The sequence below is a fragment of the Trematomus bernacchii genome, unplaced genomic scaffold (assembly GCF_902827165.1).
Source record: "Trematomus bernacchii unplaced genomic scaffold, fTreBer1.1, whole genome shotgun sequence".
Lineage (NCBI taxonomy): Eukaryota > Metazoa > Chordata > Actinopteri > Perciformes > Nototheniidae > Trematomus > Trematomus bernacchii.
The window spans coordinates 15,233,340-15,253,330 of NW_022988043.1; the positions used below are offsets into that span (position 1 = coordinate 15,233,340).

At 38.9% G+C, this 19,991-nt stretch overlaps 1 protein-coding gene across 4 annotated transcripts in view; it reads right to left on the minus strand.

Moving 5' to 3' along the window:
* Positions 1-19,991, minus strand: part of ksr2 (kinase suppressor of ras 2) — a 104,029-nt gene that overhangs the window by 21,299 nt on the left and 62,739 nt on the right. For 3 of the 4 annotated variants that reach the window (XM_034118693.1, XM_034118694.1, XM_034118692.1), the window contains 11 exons: positions 14,411-14,480; positions 13,159-13,242; positions 12,801-12,886; positions 12,641-12,694; positions 11,767-11,787; positions 11,383-11,492; positions 9,669-9,837; positions 8,659-8,700; positions 6,281-6,350; positions 2,163-2,211; positions 936-1,297 (listed from right to left, as the gene is read on the minus strand). In XM_034118693.1, the coding sequence (XP_033974584.1) occupies positions 936-1,297; positions 2,163-2,211; positions 6,281-6,350; positions 8,659-8,700; positions 9,669-9,837; positions 11,383-11,492; positions 11,767-11,787; positions 12,641-12,694; positions 12,801-12,886; positions 13,159-13,242; positions 14,411-14,480 (1,117 nt within the window). The remainder of the gene's footprint in view (positions 1-935; positions 1,298-2,162; positions 2,212-6,280; positions 6,351-8,658; positions 8,701-9,668; positions 9,838-11,382; positions 11,493-11,766; positions 11,788-12,640; positions 12,695-12,800; positions 12,887-13,158; positions 13,243-14,410; positions 14,481-19,991) is intronic. The other variant, XM_034118695.1, reaches the window with a different exon arrangement.

A 19,991-nucleotide genomic window follows, 5' to 3' on the forward strand; every position in this document is an offset into this window, starting at 1 on the left:
GAATATCAATCTGTATGGACAGTTTAAACTCATTGCCCTCCTAAAAGTTCGCAACTTTTTTGACATTACAAATGCATTAAATGAACATGTTTTATGGATACATGCAGTATTTCGTTTATATATATTATATAGAAATGATATACTTGAATGGAATACACAAAGGTGAAAACACTTCTTATCTTATATGTCTTAGTGTTAGGCTTTTATCAGAAATCGTTATGTATTAAACATTTCAACATCACATGATACAGCTGTCTTTTTCTCTTCAGTTTTACACATACATATTTATATTTTAAATGGATTGCAATATGTTGACTGTAGACATGATAACATTTATTTTAGAAATCATGTTAATAACCTCTACTATTTTTATCAATGCAATGTTATATCCAAGTCTATCTTATGGCCCAGAACTAAATTCATATACATTATAAAGTTCCCTGCACTATATTCTGCCATTCCTTTGGAAACATGTATTTTTATGACTGTGCTATGCTTTATTTATACTAAGTTGTACATTCTAAAATGTGGCAAATTAACTTAAACTCAAAATATACTGCTTTTCTCACCTCCTTCGTGTTTTTATAGTTATATTTTCCTTTTTTTTTTTTATATGATTCTTGATCTTGTGTTTCTGCCTCCCACTTCTGTACAACATAACAAAAGTAGGCTTTGAGTATGCAGTGATTTCACACTTGAAATCTTGAAAAGTATACTTAAAAAAAGTCAATATAATATATAAGCATACTAAATGACGCTATGAGTGTGTTGTGTCACTGCAATAAACAATGGAAATGGAGGTGCTTAAAACAAAATGACATATATTGCAGATTTAGTTACACACTAAACTTGTAACTAGGAGATATAACAACAAAGCAAGTTCTTCAGCAGCCATGGCGTTTATTTCACAACACATGTCCCGTCTTTATCCTTACCTTGTGATGATTGCCAGGTGTGGTGGGCTCATGCAGGCCGCCATAAACAGCACCACGTTCTCGTGGCGAGTGTTGCGGTAACCCATCACCTCACGCTTGAAGGCCTTGAGCTGATCCTCGTTGTCCCGCTCGATGTCGATCAGGCGGATGGCCACCTCACCGTGCCAGCGTCCGTGGAAAACTTTGCCAAAGCGCCCCCTGCCGATCATCTCCCCGATCTCAAGCTGCTCAAACGGGATGTCCCACTCCTGCAGGAAGATGCTGGTCTGGCTGGCCTTGCGCGGGAAGTTGCGTGCCGACAGGAGCGACAGGTTCATCTCCTCGAACTCGTCACCGGAATCCTCGTCATTGCCGTCCTCGTTCTGTGATCAAGCAAAATTGAAATGTTCTTTGGTAGCTGTAGGCCTGCTTTTCACAGATGTACATACAGGTATGGTGAATACAATATTTGACCAAGATGTCAAATGCTTTTATTCTGACAAATGCCACTGAGTCTGTAGACACAAACAGAAACATTTAAGTTGACTTTGACTTTTGAGAGCTGGAGGATTCAAATCTGCTGAAACCTCTTCTAAAGGAAGTTTCACAGATAAACATGGTTGTTCATTCGCCGAATGTAAAACCGAGTTCTGTCATATTATAGTACATTTAATCATTGACTTCATCAATGCATATGTACTAGCATATACACATATACAGTATCTATGTTTCCTCTATATAAAACAGCATATCATTTTTGTCAAGTTGTGTTCGTTCGAAGTACTCACTGCTGTTTAGGCCATTGCCAATAACATTAAAAAAGAGTTATGAAAAGGGAAAACAGCCAGAGGGAAATTATTTTTGATTTATTCTGATTTGATTTCAAATATAATGTACTGCAGAATTGAAAATGACCTAATCAAAGATGCCTGCTGGAATACTATTCAAGGCAATCTTCATCATATTGTCTCAAGATATTTCATTGTTACAGAACGGAGATGACGTCGAGTTGCATCTTTTCCTTCCTGCTGCTTTTCACTCAAACGTACCTGGAGGGGAGCCGAGTCAAATTATGCTAAATGAGAGAACGGTGCAAATGACTACGACAAGTGACGGTGAGAGCTATACTCGGTCTTCATTTGGATTCACAAATCATTTTACACTGATGTTACCAACAGAAATGTTACACAGTACGATGTATGAAAAACATTCACATATATTTAAAAGCATCACAAAACAAGGACTTACATCTGATGTAGGCTCAACTTCGATTTGAAGTAAAGGGTTGCCCTCATTCCTAAAAGAAAGAAGAATACAATTTAAAATAAAACTATGACAAAAAACTCTTTCACTCATAACTGATGAGTCTATGTGTTGTTTTTATTTATGTAGTGTTTTGACATCAGGACAGCAGAAAGCCTACACATCTTCCAGCGCAGACTGAAAACTCATCTCTTTCGACTCCACTTCGAGCGATACAATTACTAACAGAGCACTTATATACTAACAAAGGACTGCTTATCTAAAGCCAGTTGAGTAGCACTTGAAATGTTTTGTCTCTATGAAACCTGATGGACTTATATGATTCTGTTTTCTTCAAGTTTGTATCTTCTTGGTCGAATGCACTTATTGTAAGTCGCTTTGGATAAAAGCGTCAGCTAAATGCAATGTAATGTAATTTTGCACCATTAATCAGGATTTTAAATGGCTTTTTGTTTTGTTATATTAAAATGTATAAATGATTAATTCTTGATATCTTGTCTCCTGGAATGTTGCAGACTTGATCGATGCCCTGATAAATATTTATGAGTCTAACCAAGGTTTAACATTAGAACTTCTGTGTAATGTGTAAATCTTTGTTTGGTGTAATTATTTCCTATTATGTGCAATACCTGTTTTCATGCTGCTGCAACGAAAACATTTCCAAATTTGGGATAAATAAAGTATATCTTATCTTATTTAACTGTCTTTGTTAATGCCATTTTCTTCAAGTACAATGGTGATTGGTGGATTTAGTATTGTTCAATTCTATGTTTGAATATGCTGCTGATGTGTAGGCTTGTTTACCAAACTTAAAGAATAATTTAAAGTACTCCATGGATTTAAACTCCATTCACCTGATACGCGGTAAAGGGATCATGCTGGCGTTGCCGCAGCGTTTTTATGGAGAGAGTTTTGCTGGCGGATAGGGGGAAGCACAACCCACGTGGTCGCACAGCGTTCACAATTGTGGCCAAGCAATGTGCTAAAATGTCGCATTTTTCAACTTTGATCTTTAGACACACAACCAATCAGAGGACAGCTGTATGTAGCAGCTTAAGCTAGCAAGCAAGGTAACCATAGAAACTAAACTTCACTAGCTACTCTTACTGGCCGTTTCTCAATGTGGAGTAAACTGCTGCAGAGCCACTATTTCAAGTATACTACGTCATCGAGTGGCGCCGAATGCTGGGCATTTAAACAGTCCTTCGGTGCCACTCGATGACGTAGTATACTTGAAATAGTGGCTCTGCAGCAGCTCTACTCGACATTGAGAAACGGCCACAGCCTTGTGAAGAAAATAGCCAGTTAGGTTTCGTTTCGTTTCTATGGTTACCTCCCTTGCTAGCTTGTGCTGATACATACCTGCTACATACAGCTCTCCATAGAAACACAATGGCAACGCCAGCTTTAGACATGCACCTTTGTACCATCGCTTGTTTCACAAAGAGCAGTTAAACACAAGGATAGTGAAAAAAAGAAAGTTGATGCAGCAAAACCAGAGATACTTTATCATCATCCTATTTATCTCATGCATTTGAACTGGTTCTCAAAACCTACCGCCAACATTACCCACAATGCAACTCGATCACCTACAGTTGGGTCGGAGCTTTGGGTGTGTTATGATAGGAATAAATGTAGCCTCAAACGGCCGCCAGATTTGTTTTCCCATTATCAATAGACTTGGATTGATATAGAATTATGATATTGCATTTTTTTTTTATCAGTCAGGACTTTATTCAGGGTATTTTCTTGACGGTAAACTGTTTTATTAGCTCAGCATTTATCAGGCTGTGAATTTGGTTCCAGATTAAACTGAGAATAAGTTACTGAAATGCAGGCTTTTATACTAATTAATTGCCTATAATTATCAATTTCCCAGGCGTTTTGCGGTATTAACTTTCAGGTACGTTTTTGCCCTGAGCCCCTATTAATTTCTGACCCCGGCATGTACAGTGTCACTTACACCGTGGGTGCCACAGACACGACACAAATGATCCCCCCCCCCCCCCCCCCTCCTCTGTCCACAGAGCTGGCTGTGTAACATCAGCGTGTAACCTCTCACAACCTTTCTGTGGTATATTAACACTGGTTTGCAAAGCAATTTCTGGACTCTGGGTGAAGACTAAAGGTGAGGCAGCGTATAAAATAATGTGATTCCTGTGGCGCCAGGGGCCCCCACCACATTTCGATTTCTGCTCTAATGAGGGGTACCTGCCGGGTGTTGGGGTCTGAGACAGGCCCTCATTAACCCTGGAATGAGGCCATTAAGGCCAAAGAAACCTCTATCTGCCACTGCAAGAGCATACAAAGATGTGGGAAAGGAGGGACAATAGCTTTAATTAAATCAGAGGAATACGGCTTTCATAACCTGTGCTAATGTATTCACATTCGTCAAAAGGCAAAGAACGAGAGACTGTGAGTGAGAAATGGTGAAATGGTCCATCTAGAGGTATTATAATGAGCAGAGACTCAAAGGCATGGGGTTGAAGATGAGCGTATGTTTTTCATGCATATTTCCAATTTTTTTAAGAGGTTTCTTCACTATCTAAGTTCTAAATGTAACGCTGCATGACGCTGTCTTAATGTAGATTACATATAGGATATATGACCATTGATCATTTTGGATGTAATCATCTAGCTGTCACAAACACCAGATGTATCCAATATTTGTGGATGTGTTACTGATGCCCCTCTAAGAAACACTAAATTGCATTTTTGATAACTCTCACTAACTATAGTACATATTTTATATAACTTTCACTATTAACCTGTTCTATTAGCCTCGGCCTGAAAATGTGTTAGCTTTTATATTTTCATTGCCATTTAAAAAAAGCTAAAACATGGCCCTAAAGGGTTCTGAAACAAAATGTGTGTCTAGTCTGCTTTTGTCAACATCATTCTTTTGATAAAGGTTAAAGCGTGATTATTATGTAAGGCAAAGACAAAATGTTATTAAAGGTTTTAGCTAGAAAAGAGTTGGAGTTGTTGAAAGGTTGACAACAAATCCTTGTTTTATGATGTTTGTCTGTACAACCATCTGGCAGTTCTGTCTGAATATACAATTATCTATTTGTTCATGGTTAGGAATATTGCTCTTGACGTCAGATCGCATGACTCTTATGGCGGCCATATTAGCTCCCAACAAACTAAAGATGTTTTGATTACATTTGTCCTGTTGCAAATTAGAAAAACCTACCTCATTCTACTACAATTGCTATTGTGCTCTTCTGTCATGTCTTTTTCATGTGTAGCATAATGGACTAGAACCAACTGAATTCTTCGGTAACCCTTTGTTGCTTAATGACACTAAGTGATCCTTGAAAACCCCCAGTCTTTTCCAACGCTATAGAGCCTCCTGTTATGTGTGCATTACATTACCCTTTGTACTTTATTTTCTGCTATAAATATTTCCGGGCTTTCATTTACATATTCTTATTTCAAAGCTGACAGCTGCTTAAAGAATGTAGCATGAAGACGTCAAAAATATATTTTGTATCTAAATACATCACTAGCCTGGGGTTAAGCATAATTTAAAACAACAGCCATCATCTGTCTCGAACCTCTTCAAGTGGATGTTCATACAATAAAACAAATGACATTATTTACTATTGATTAATCCACTACAATCCATAAGTACAGTCCATATTTCATCAAAATTGACCATCTGCCTATAGATGGGGGTAATTTCGCCCTGTTTCTATGATAGATTGAGATTCTGATCCAATTAACATCTGGGTCGAAAGGCATCTCATCACTCCTCCTCCTTCTCGGGTTGTTTTCCCGTGACCACTGGCTTCATCAAAGAGCTAGTGAAAATCCAGTTGGCATCCCAAGTGTAGCGTGAACGAAAGGATGTGCTGACATTCAGAGTATTCGTCATGTAGGCTCCCGCATTGAAATTGTCACCCAAATATCTTTGCTCCAATAAGTTTGACCTGGCCTCTGACCAGCGGCCACGGAGAGGAGGAGACAAAGGAGCGTGTAGATGAAAGGAAGATAACTGACAAGTACTTATGATGTATATCATCAGTACTTTCTTCATTTCTTCCAAGGTAGACATGTGGTTTTGATGAATAACGTGTTATAATGAATGATCTGCTCACCCTGGTTCAGACAGTACGGGGTGCAGGATGACCTGTGGTGCTCTGCTTGGAGGAGCTTCTGGAGCAACATCTGGGGAAATTAGAGTAACAAATATCAAACAAACAGGTTAGAACAAAGCCATGCATCTTTTTGTTGAATAACGAGACACCTTTAGAAAGTATTTGAACAGTTGATGTCCCAACTGAAGTTATGGGAACACAATGAAACACACCGCTACTAAATATAAAATGATTATCAACCAGTTGACTGATTCACATATAATCTGGATTATTTTACCATCAATTTTGTTAAACCTGTATCTTTTGGTCTCTATTCTTCTATAGGGCTGGAAAAAAGATGTAATAATTTATTTCCTCAATATTTTAATGGCATTTTTATTAAACCACTAGCAACTACCATATAGATGAAAGCAACTAAGTAGTGAACCACATGTAGAAAGTGAGACTGTTTGTATTCAATTAGGGTTGTGAAAAAAGTCAAAAATACTTTATTGATATTTTACTAAGACTTTACTGAGGGCAATTGTTTAGTTAATTTTTATTTTTTAAAGGAAGTGATTTAATTCAGCTATAGGTAAGATGTATGTACCTCCATCTTAAAATAGATAAGTCTGCATTAAAAGGGGTTCCGGCTTAATAGCAATTGATACATTTAAAAGTTTCACTCCCAGGAAACATATTTTAGAGCAGCAAACATTTGACTTTGATTCAAATGCCCGCATTGCCACATTTCCACGAACTGTATGTCCAAGTTTTTCGAGGCCTGTGTAAATCCAGATTCTCCTTATTTAAAAAAAAAAACGTGTTAACATGGTAAAAACATGATCAAATCCACCGCAGCATATCTTTTCCCTGGGGTGAAAGCAGCGAAGAAAAGTCAATTCCAACTCATTGTTTGAAGATTTCAATTAGAGAACACCAAAATCATATCATGATACATTGGGAATATCATTTGCATTTATGGCAATTCATCACTGAAGCAATTTCAAATCACTTAGTGCTGACAGTGTGCTGGAATTCAACACGTTTTGTTTCTTTTCTTTGCACCTGGTGTGCAGTTTGCAGCAGAGAAAATGTTAGCTGCACAAAGGAACGCTCACATTCTCCTAACCCTTTTGTATTGGTCTGACGTTCTAGACATAATGTGTATGGAAATATCAATAAGCTTAGAAAAGTTTTCACAGTGGGAATACAATCTTGAGAAATACAATATATGTGTCGAAATGTGATATCCCTTCAGAATATGCGTCTTCAAAGCATGTAGAAAGATTTGTATTTAATTTGATCACCATGAAAGCATGTAGAGCATACTGTGCGTCATATCTTCAGAGAAAGAAAGAGCAGGTTACATTCTGTTAGCTTTTTCATGAAAGCATTCATTTTGAACATGTAAGACGAGTGAGGTCCGATTTGATGTGGCATCTACCTTTTAAAGACATGCCATGCTTTCAGCCCGTGTTGGCACAGTGTGAGCCACCCAAAAAACATTCCCTTTGTGGCACGGTGCATTAGTAGCTGGCACGTGACCTCAAATTGAGAAGGATGTGATTTTGTTTTCCGTGTGATGCCTGCATGGATTTTTTCATGGATTTACTCCAAAGACCAGCAAGCCAGAAGGATTGGAGGCTCTAAAATGTCCAATGGTGTGATTCTTTGCCAGCCGCTGTGTTTGTGGCCCCTGCGACCGACTGACTGAAGGGTATTCCTTTTTTCCACCAAAAATGTACGTTGGAATATGCTCAAGCGACACTTTAGCGCTTGTGTAAATATGATGGATGAATACATGTTCAATCCTACTGTAATTACCCCTGGGAGTCAATGTGTTTTTCATTTTCTTATCAAAACAAAAGAGCCTGCATTTACAGTCAATTGAATTTGACTTGAATATAGCTACACTTACAGCGTAATGGTTTTTAGATTGACGGGACTAACAGTAAGTGGTAGTGTTCGACTGTGTTGTTATGCAGCTCATAAAGGTAGCTCATGTGATTTAGATTAAAACAGACAGTGTGGCTACAATAATAAGATCCAGGGAGCTGTATATTCATTTCTTTCCAAAAACCCTGTCTCGCCAGATCTCAATTACACCTCGTTCTATTCCTCACACCACTCCAGGTTGTCTGGGCTATAATAGGCTGCCAAATAAGCAACGACTGTGTGGTCCCAGTGTGGGCAAAGGAAAAGAGTCTGGGCATTGACAAGTCATTAGGAGGCCCAAAATGAGACAACCAACGAGTGGGTGAAGGGGACGACAGTCTTAAAGCAGGCCATGGTGAAAATCAGCACCAACATCAAAGGAGTCCTCCTCCTCCATACTCTTCCTGGGCTGCTTCTAGGGTATTATGGGTAGGGGCAATGAACAATTACGAGGTACTTACCGGGAAAGATGAACTGTTGTTTGTACTTGAAATAACTGGAGCCTGCGGAAAGAAAACAAAAGGAGAGCTGGAGTGATGTGGATTTACAAATCTTACAAGGTTGATTGTTGATTCAGTATTTACACAATTAGTCCATATGCAGATAATAAAACACGGTGTTGCTTCACAGCGTAATAATTTAAACATATGTGTCGCTCAAATATTAATTTATGATTACTAACCCTTTTTATAATCAGTTTTTTCTTCCTTTATTTACAGGCTTAAGTAACTACATGAATAAGAGGCGTGTATACAGCACAATATCGTAATTTTCAGATTGGTTTACATGTAAGTGGTATGTTTGCTGGACATGATTGGTTTCATGAAAATTAAGCATGTTTACTTTTTTAGCAACGCAACCAACATGATTTTGTTGAAGGCAATGTCAATCTGTTGGTCATTTTTGTCCAGAACGTAATATCTCAACAATGATTGGATGGATGTTATTAGATTTGCATCAGATGGTCATGGTTCTGTGACAGTGTATCTTACTGACTTTGGCAACCCCCTTTCTTCTAGAACTACCATGAGTTGGACATTTTTGGTTTTAGGTGAAAAGCATTATCAATTGGTAGATGAATTGTGTGGAATTTGGTGCACACACTAATCTTTACCACAGAATGCATAATATGTAAACAAATAAAGACTTATGGTGCCCAGCTTGACTTTCATATAGCGCTTTAATAGGTCAAAATGAGTATTTTTTTCCTCTTTTTTTCCTTTGCTTTTTATGGAACTCAAATTATTAAGTAAAAGTAGCAATTCTCAATTAGAAGTCAAAGTCAAGCATTCAGCATTTAACTTTTATCTATTATTTTCTATAGTTTCAACCAAAAATCTGCTAAATTAATCACATTCCTATCAGCTTCAGAACTGATAGAGGGGGGAATTGGTGTGCATTGTTTCATGCATTGTTTCCCATGTAAAATATTCGAATATCTCTGTATTTATAGGTACTCTGAGTGTGATACCTGTCAAGTTGAACTGTTTCTGTTGCCGCGCCGACTGTGGGGAGGGATGCAGGGGCGAGGGGGGCGTGGCACTGCTGGGCAGAGGCGGAGCCGGGGAGGACGGGGTGGAGGAGGTGGTGGAGGACGGGTTACTGCTGGAGTCTGGCTGATACGGGACAGGGATGTGATCCTGGGAAGAGACAGGAAACAGAAACGTGGTTATTTCTCGCACATTTTTGTCTGCATACATAGTGCTTGCGCTCAACTTTATTATACATACCACAAGTTTCTAGATTGATTTTCCTCCTTCCAGGCAGCACTTGGCTTTCATTAATATCAGTACAATATAAAAGTCAACTTGCATAGACGTGCAATTGGCCCAGACAGAGGTAATCCATCACAATGAGCAATATGCTGCCTTTACTTTTCTGACAAAGACATCTTACCATTGTGTATGAAACAGGAAGCCTTTGTTTAAAACTCCCTTCAGTGGTGCATGCAATGATCCTCCTAGCCACGAATAAAGTTTGCTAACACTCAATCATCTTCAGCTGAAGATGTAACTTGTGAATAAGTCTATTCGTCACCAAAGACAATTTTATGAATACAAACACTGTCTGGACTCCACCCAATTTCAATTTTTTTTAAATGGGTCAATAATAACTTCATAATGGATTCTAATAAGCCAAATCAGGTTTTTGTGCCACTTTTTACAACAATCAATAGCATTATTAGTTGCATTTAACACACCTGTCGGGATTGTACTGACTCTGATGAAGAAGCACTTTATTCATTACATAGTCTGAACATTCAAACCAAAAGAACGTTTTTTGCTGTTGTCAAATGTACAAACAACTCTTTCGTCCAGCAGCCCACCCTAAAATCTCAGCCAGAAGAGCATCCTTGAATGTTAGAGGTTTTAAAATGACTCTAGCTTGCAATGGAATGACAGACTGACTGCTAAAAAAATGTTTATCATTTGATTATATTTTATTTTTCTTAAGCTTCCAGTCTCTGCAAGTTTATTTCATCGCCCAAAGAATTAAAAGAAAATGAATTGATGCCTTTATTTAGGGTATTTGTTGAAAAAATAGTTTGAAATTATGTTTACTAAATTACATTTGAAAATAATGAGCTAAGACAGGAAGTGATGAATAATTTGACAAATTATAGTAGAAAAGGGCGTATCAACATATTTCCGACTGCGTCCGTCTCATTCATAACACAAACAGTAGTAGTACGCTGTGAGGACCAATTCCAGAGAGTACAGGGGACTGGCAATACCCTTAAATGAGAGTTTTTAAAAAACAAATTCAAAGCAAGATAAATGTAAAACATTATATATATATATATATATATATATATATCCAAGAAAATAGCAACCACACGCATAAGACCGATCTCTGTTTGCAAAGTTATTTACACATGATTTGTTTATCCTTTACCAGCAAGTTAAAGGTGAACGTTATGCATTCAAATGTCTTATTTCCAAACTCACACATCGGGATCACAACAGTTCCATCATCTCGGTACCACCATGGAAACCTTGTATTATTGCACAAAACAAATCCATCTGTGTAAACATCAATACTGCTGAAGATATTTTGGTACGGTTTCATGATCCCATGAGAAAGACACTCATAACCCTTTCCCAGCCCCCCAAAAATGGAAGACATGTGATATGTAGGACAGGTTCAGCAGAAAATTCTAACACACGGTTTATTTTTGCACTTACCTTGTTGATTTTGTTGGTTTTGGGGAGCGTCTGACTGATGTGCAGGTCTGTGTACCTGAGCGGGTTGTTGATGTCACATGGCACTGATTCAGTCCGTACCAGACGAGCTACTGCCGAAAAGAAGCACAGAAAACAATGAAACACTGTGGGAGGCTGAAACAAAACAATAGTAGCCTAATAGCTTCAGGAACATTTGAAAAAAAAATCTTAATTAGGCCATGCTTCAATTATAAAATGCCTTTTCTTGAACACCATCCAATTGTTATCGCATAGAGACACTTTGTTAGGAAGAAAAAAGGTTTCCTAGGGGAAATTGAGTCATTGGGAAACTGTCACTTTCTCTTACTACAGAAGAATAGATTAAGTGTAATTAGTGTTCCTTACCTTGAGTTGTTCCTTGTTGATCTTATTTGGAAGAGAAAAGAATGGGGGGGGGGGGGGGGAGGGGCAGAAAAGGACAAAAGAATCTCAATTCCGATAGCAGTTAATGGAATTTTTTTCAGTGCTGTCTGTATCAGTATAGGCAGTGCATGACGCAGTCACATTACTCAAACTTAAGTGGCTTAATTAATAAGATAACCTTTTATCTGCGAAAGCCAGCAAAGACTCTTTCATGTTTTAAATGGGGACTTGACTGAAATAAATGGTCTTTTCAGTAGCTTTAAGGTCCAATGCAAACATATGAGCAACGATGAAGGCAGAATAAATGTACTCATTTAATATCCACAAAACAGCAACACATTTTAAAGCCACATTGAAAGAACTGAAATGTTGACTTTGATTATCTGTATTATGTCGACACATTTCACATGAGTTCAGTTGAAACCAATAACATTGAGTTTAAACAGGTTTAAATACAGTTATGTGACATTTGTTGACATAATTCACTCAATTAAAGTCCACGTTTGAGTTTTTTCTGGTTTAGTACGGCCAGTGCTCACCTATATACATATTTGTTGAAAAGATCAGTGTTGGGCAAGACTGTTGCATGTGTTCATAAACATGTGTTAGCTAAATTACGATGGAAAGACAGGGGTGGCGTTTTGGTTCATGCTCTGCAGCCAACCTTAATCAAACTGAAAAGAAGCTGACTTCCAAAAAGATCAAAGTAACAGAGTGGGATATTAATAACTCAAATTTCATTACTGACTTTTAAATAAAAAAAATCATCAACATTTGGCCACAGGATAGCTCAGTTGTAAGAACTGGTGTCCTAAGTAAGCAGGTACAAGCACACTGAAATAGGCAATATCTTCACCTCTATCTCCCCCTGTCAACCCTGCATCTCCGATAAACACCTGGCTTAGGAAGACTGAGAAAAAATCTTGGTTAACAGTGGCAAATCAAAAATGATCTGAGAAGGTTATCACCATTAATTTGGAGGAAATTATGTGTGGAGCAAATATTAAAATAAATACCTTTGAGGGATTCTCGTCCTCCTCGTTGTATGATCAATAAATGGCAAGGTGGGGCTTCTTTGGTGCATTTGTTGTGGCACTTCAGCCTGCATACATACACAAAAAGGACAGGGCCTTCTATTAGTGTTTGTCATGTTGTTCATAGTTTAGTTTATTTACACAACTTATGCAAATTGGGTGCATTATCATGAAACAACAAATATGAATTATTCAAGTGAGATCAAAACAAAAGGGTTCATAAACACGTTTCAATCAACCAAAAAAAAGCACATCAACACTAATTTCATAAATCACAGATGTGATTATCTGTAATGAGGCTCAAATCACTACTATTGTTTTAATAAAAGGTAGTACTTACTTGCAGTTTTTACATTTCAGTCCAAACAACATTCCCTTTCCACATACTATGCATGTCTGGGACATCCAATACTTGGTTGAAAACCTACAAGCAAAAGAAAAGAGTGAGATAGACAATTTAAGGAACATCAGGACATGTGGATTAACGGGAGAAAACACGGCTTCTGACCTTTAAGCCTTTCATAACATTCTCTCATTCTGAAGGCACACATTACCTGCATAATCTTTCTGCGAGGATAAAGAACGAAGAAAGTCGTTTTGCAAGAGTGTTTACCTTCTTAGCTCCCTCACCTGCTGATTTCATTTTGGGCCCCATTTCATTTTCATCTTTCGGTAACCCTGTGTGAATTAATATCTCAGGCAGTCACTCTGCTGCGCGGGGCCTAGGCCATGGGGTTTACATCAATGCAACAACCAGTCAGAGAGATGGGAGCGAAGGAAATTGCATCGCTAAAGGTTCCAACACACTTACTTCTCAAACAAACAAATCCACAAAGTGCTCCGCAGTTTCGACCAATTCCCTGCACAGACCGTCCGAGTGGTACGAGCACGTCTGTGGCTATTGGCTGTATTTACTGATGTGACGCCTGGATGCAAGCAGTGCCGCTGGCTGGCTAATGGTAGGTGACTAATGTAGTTTGACAGAAACCAAATCTCTTTATTAGGCCCGTCTTCGCCTCAATTGAGTAGCACAGCTCAATCCAACCCCCTCGGATTTTTAGTAGACTCCGCTGTCAGATATGAACGATGAAGTGACATTAAGGGCCGATTTTGCATAAAGAAGTATTCATTCAGCACATTGGATACCCCTCAGCCAAAGCAGTGCATTGTGTAGCAAAGACGCAAATGCACTTATCGCAACAGGTTAACAATACGATCAAGTTGTAAATATGCAAATGGGCACGTCTAGTAGATGCTGGATGGAGTAATTGCTTTTCTCTTAAAACCAGCATTAATATTCAAATAACGGCTTCATAAATGACATTTGCTCTCAGTTTGCCTGGGATAAGGTTCTCGTTCCATATCGATGACTTTCAGCAGGCAAAACACCCACGTTCTGGAGGTGGCTGAGATCCCACAACTAATACGGTATTGTTTTACTTTTTAGATCACTAGCGTTCGGAGTCAAGCAGGGTGAGAGAAAAAGAGAGGGACGGATGAGAATTGAGAGTTATGCAAGGGCGCCATCTTTTTTTAATTGGACTGACATTGTACAAAGGCACACTCACCCCCACTCTTTCCTTTATACCTACCTGTGTTTTATTGAGTTTCCCAGATCTCTTCGTGGAATCTGTGGGGACCAGCGAGGCACTGAGAGAGTGTCTGGAGCGGAAGAAATAAGAGAAAGGCAAGGTCGTTATGTTATTATTTTAGTCCAATGTTAATATTGACTGAATATCCTTCAAAAGTGACAACATTTCTAGTATCAAACAACATTTTGTAGCAACAAAGGGACTTTTTGGTGTCAGACTTAATCAGCTGTTTCAATATCATTCTCACAGTTAGTCATGACTCACTATCAACTCATCACTGTAAACGAGCCGTTGTCCTTATTGTCAAGAACGCACATGGACTGTTGGATAGGTATTGTAAAGGATGGATAGATGGATAGACATCAATAATAATATAATCAGTGCATTATAAAGACAACACAGCTTCCAGCATGAGCTGACAACACCATACAGGTATCTCATTTGTACCTGTATTGCATTGTGAGAGATTCTAGCCTCAAAAGCTTTCCACTACAAAACATTACGCTTGGTCCATTAGTACTGACAATGACTGAGCAGCCCAATACATTTGTGCGCAACCTCTTAATACAAGGGCAGAATGGCAGCCTACACAGCGCGGCCTGTGAAGGCGACTGGAGGTGGTGGATATGCATTGAGCTGATAGGGCGCTCTAATGATGTGCCAGATAAAACAGAGCCCAGGATATAACGTAATGTGCATCATGCAGGATCATTTTTGTTTTATTTTAATTTCCATATAGGGTATTAGAGGCCTATTTAGGTTATATTCCGTCACACTTTTTACAATCTAGAGATACATGCAGTCATCCTCAAAATAACATGGAAAAGGAAGAGGTATCTATACAAACATTCACAAAACCAACTGATACAAAATGTGTCTTTGTACAGTATAATGAGAATAGTATACCCTATATGAGGTATCCCACAGTACATCTAGAAAAGTAGCGTAAAACTAACACTTTGTAACATTATGCATAGCTCTAAAAGAATATTTGCAGGTAAAAAGAAAGAAAAAGAGAAGAGAGCATGACGATTGAGACAAATCAAGAGTTATGGCGCAAAAAGATAATCTGTTAAATGTAACCGGAGCACAGCTTCATAACATAAACCGGCCCAAATATTTGGTATTTATTCATTACGGAACATACAATCACCCTCTTGTACATTATTATGTAATTATTACAGAAATGCATGTTCCTTATTATTATGACTGTTCCAACAATGCAGAATTAGTCCTCCCTAAGAACCGTATGTGTAAAATCAGCACCCTTTCCCTTTAAGGTAAATTGCATGTGTATTTCTTATATTTAAAGATTCAAAAGGTTTTACATAGATGGATAATCACGCACCAACTCCATGAGATTCATTAGCGTCCACATCAAATGTCCCATCCCTCATCTTTTGCTTCTTCTTGGCTGAGTCACAGATGTGTAATAATTGATTGATATTCTGGTTACCTTGGTGCGGTCTTTTTCATGAGTAGTATGTCACTTTTAAGCTGAAAAGGAATCACAGGAAGATTGGAGTATAGGAGACTTTCGATTTTTTTACATGGGCAGACGGCGGAGATGAACAATAGATTAAATCAGGAAATTGTGCGGAAAAAAGCGACCTAGAAGTCCCTTCCTCAATGCTTCAAACTCCTGATGCCTTGAAATGGATTTGTGGGCTGAGGTGTGCATTGAGATCGATCTCCATATGAAAGGACAGAAGAAGATTCACTTCAGTTAGGCCGATTGGATGAAGAGTTCCAAATTCATTTCAGCTCGATAAGCCACAATATCGCACAAAAGAGGGAATCATCTATGAATTTGAGAACGTCTTTTTCAATCATCATATTCATAGGCTCTTTATTATATCTTTTTTTATTTGAAAGTAAACAGAAAAGACAGGCAGATCCATAGTTGAGATGCAAATGTTCCTCCGAGAAGAGTCTTGGAAACTTGTCGATTCCTTTGAAAATCGTTTCAGAGACAGATTTCCTCAGGAGGCGGAAGAACTCTCACCAGTTGAATTTATTCAAAGTCCAAAGAAAGGTATCCAATCATAAACTCAACTTTCCGATCAAGATGCATCATTTTGCCGCTACACACTAGTGTGGCTACACTACAGTAGAATGAAGAGCATTCTTTATCTGGTAAGGGGCTCAATCAATCCTATTAATTGATAACAAGGCCACAAGTCATTGGCAGTGCTAATCTCATGGCCCCGGTGCCGTATAGCATTTCCTTGTTCCTGAAGAACACCCTTCCTCCCTTTCCTCCCCCAGCCTCTCCAGAGGCCCAGTGTCTTCTCTCCGCACTCCGATGCATCGCTCAATTACACTCAATCAACCTGATAACTCAATACAGAGGGGAAACTGACATCATCTGCTTCTTGTCGGCCTTGTTGGCGACTGGCAGATGATTGGACTTGTCAGCTGCGTGGTCAGGGCTGTTTATCATCGTGTGTGCTTGCTGTTGACGTCGCTGTCTGTCTTCAGTGCCACTCATTCATGATCCTATCATTTCTCACAGAACGGGGGAGTGTAGTTTAATGTCAGTAAGTGTTCATGAGAACAAATTCAACAGAACCATAAACGCTTGAGATATAACAGAAACCTTCAGATGTGTTTTTTATCTGCAGATTTTGGGCTTGGAAGAATTGCCCTTATTTAATTGTTTGTTATATGTGTTATGTCTGTCCTTTAGAGGTCAAGTAGTGTTTAGTTGCAGTGGTGGAGTCCACCAGTCACGTGCTAAACTCAGATCGCATAACTGTAAAAACAGTGCATTTATGTAAGTCAATAATAATTGACGCACTATTGACTGTTATCTACAGGGTATTGCATATTGGCAAAACCAAGGCCAGAGTGTGAGCAATATCCAACGAGACAAGATCAAATGCAACTGTAATAAAACCTTTGATTCAGCAATCAGAGATACATCAATAACAGCCAAGTAATGGGAACCAAAGCCAAAGTTGAAGCAAAAACAATGGAAAGAACATGGAGAAATAGCTCCATGCAGGCAATAAGAAAAGTGAGGTAAGAGCTTTTTACATGATACATAACATTTCAATGAAGTTAGCTGTATTTAGGTGGATTTGTCTTTTCTTTTATTGGGCTCAGTTGACAATCTTGGTTTAAGGATTAACATATCTTTTTTTGTTTTTAATGTTTTATGTCCATCCCTTAAAATCTAGTAGTGTTTTCAATGTTCCTGTTCCTGCGCAGAATCCAGATTGTTTAAAGTGAAATGCATTATAAACGCAATCATTCAACTATGAAACAACACAAATGTCATTTTGGATTTACATTCTTTGCAAAAGACTTGAGGAAAAAGAGCTGCCAAAGCAACTTTGTACATAAAAAGATGCACACGACTTTTCCAACTTCTCAACAAGATAAACAACCTTTACTCTTGCTTTGTAGAAAGCTGCTTGTGGCATGCGCAGCATGAAATCCCAATGCAGGTGCAATTATTTTGACTGACATCTCTATTAAAACCATTTGAGATACACCAGCTAGTCTTCTGATGAATTCCTGACAGCTGCTCAAGGAGTGTTTGCAGGAGTACTAAGACCCACTTCCTGCAACCATGGTAACCACATGTGTTTCCAAATCAACCACAACTGAAATATCAAGTAGTACAACTTTTACATCTCGGATCTCATTGATGTGTGTTCTATGTTAATAAATCTAATGAAAAAAGTCTAATTTTCAAACCATTCAAAAAAAGATTCATCCTCTTTACCAACATGGAGTTCAAGTGTTTTCCAGTGTGTGTGTGTGTGTGTGTGTGTGTGTGTGTGTGTGTGTGTGTGTGTGTGTGTGTGTGTGTGTGTGTGTGTGTGTGTGTGTGTGTGTGTGTGTGTGTGTGTGTGTGTGTGTGTGTGTGTGTGTGTGTGTGTGTGAGAGACAGATGAGCCTGCAGGAGCTGAGGAACCCTCAAGGCGCCAGACAACAGTGTCCTCCTCCATCTTCTCTGTTTGGCCTCAGACTAATTAAGCCGAGGCCTTCCTTTCCCCTCCTCCACTGACCGGTCACATGACACACAGCAGACCATGGGGTTGAGTATGCTGTCTGTGTGTGTGTGTGTGTGTGTGTGTGTGTGTGTGTGTGTGTGTGTGTGTGTGTGTGTGTGTGTGTGTGTGTGTGTGTGTGTGTGTGTGTGTGTGTGTGTGTGTGTGGTGTGTGTGTGTGTGTGTGTGTGTGTGTGTGTGTGTGTGTGTGTGTGTGTGTGTGTGTGCGTGCGTGCGTGCGTGCATGTGCATGTGTGTGCGTGCGGAGGTAAAGACATTACTTGAGTCTAGGAGCCTATTTAGAACTACATATAGTGTATTTGTTGTGGAGTGAGATGCCTCTCCAAGTGATTGACTGAGCGCTGAACACTGCTACTCCCCATGGAGAGGACATTTCTACTGTGGGTAAAAAAATAAAACTGTGGAGCATGTGATAATCAATTCAACGTAAGATACATACACGGGGGGAATCTAATTATTCTAATTGTCAGCGCTGTCAAGTCATCTCTACTACACCTACTACTTATTATGAGAATCATCAAGTTCAGAGTGGTTTGGATAAAAGCTTCAATTAAATGCAATCAACAGCTTAACTAACATGGTATCATAAGGAAATAATGAAAAGCTTAAAAGGACGATAGCAAACAATTTCAGCACCAAACAACACAACATGGCAAAGAGAAGCTGCAGCCTGTGTAACTAGATGAGAGTCTGACATTATGGTACATACAGTGGACTGTGCAGAGCAGCAGAAGAAGTGAACAGGACTGTAAAAAAGTGTGTGGGCGTTTGATGCACAGTGTGCTGCATTATAGCACATGAGTGTTATTTGAGCGATATATTACAGGCTGTTGCTCATCGTGTCTCATCCATGCATTAAATGCGTTTCCACAAGGTGAAAGTACTCAACTGAAAAAGTATCTGTTTGGACAGGCAGCCACAAATGCACAAAGAGCATAGTGGGAATAGAAGAGTTTGGCGTTTTTATCTGACCGAATGTGAGAAAAAAAAAACACCTCAGATGAACAAGAGACAAAGCCAGGTTGCTCAGTTGCTATGGCAACAGCTACACGCCGATCAGCTTTTTTTTCAGACTATTGTGCTGTCATACAAATAACACCACACACACAAATCATGTTATAAACAGCAGTGATAGGAAAAAATATCAATTTTCTTAGCTGTAACTAGTGTGGCCCTTATAGATGATAGGGTTCTCTAAGACTGGAGGTTTAAGTGTGCCAGGGCGACAGAGGGATGGGAGAACAGATGATGCCTCGAGGCTTGGCATTGCTTGGAAGTGTATTCCTCAACCTAAGAACTCAAATGGCTCGGAGCATGCAGACGGGCTACAGACTGCAGGTTTTGGTGGTCAAGTCATTCTGACCATATGGAGGGCTTTCAGGTGTTGTAGGGCACCTTCTGGCTTCAATAGCTCCTTAGTTCTTGGACAACACTGATGAAACACAGCTTATTGTTTCAGAAAGGAAACATATTTGCTGTATAAATATGAATCTTATATATTCTTCAATGTGTTATTCTCTCTCAAATCATATAAAGAAATGGCTGGATGTAGAGCCTGT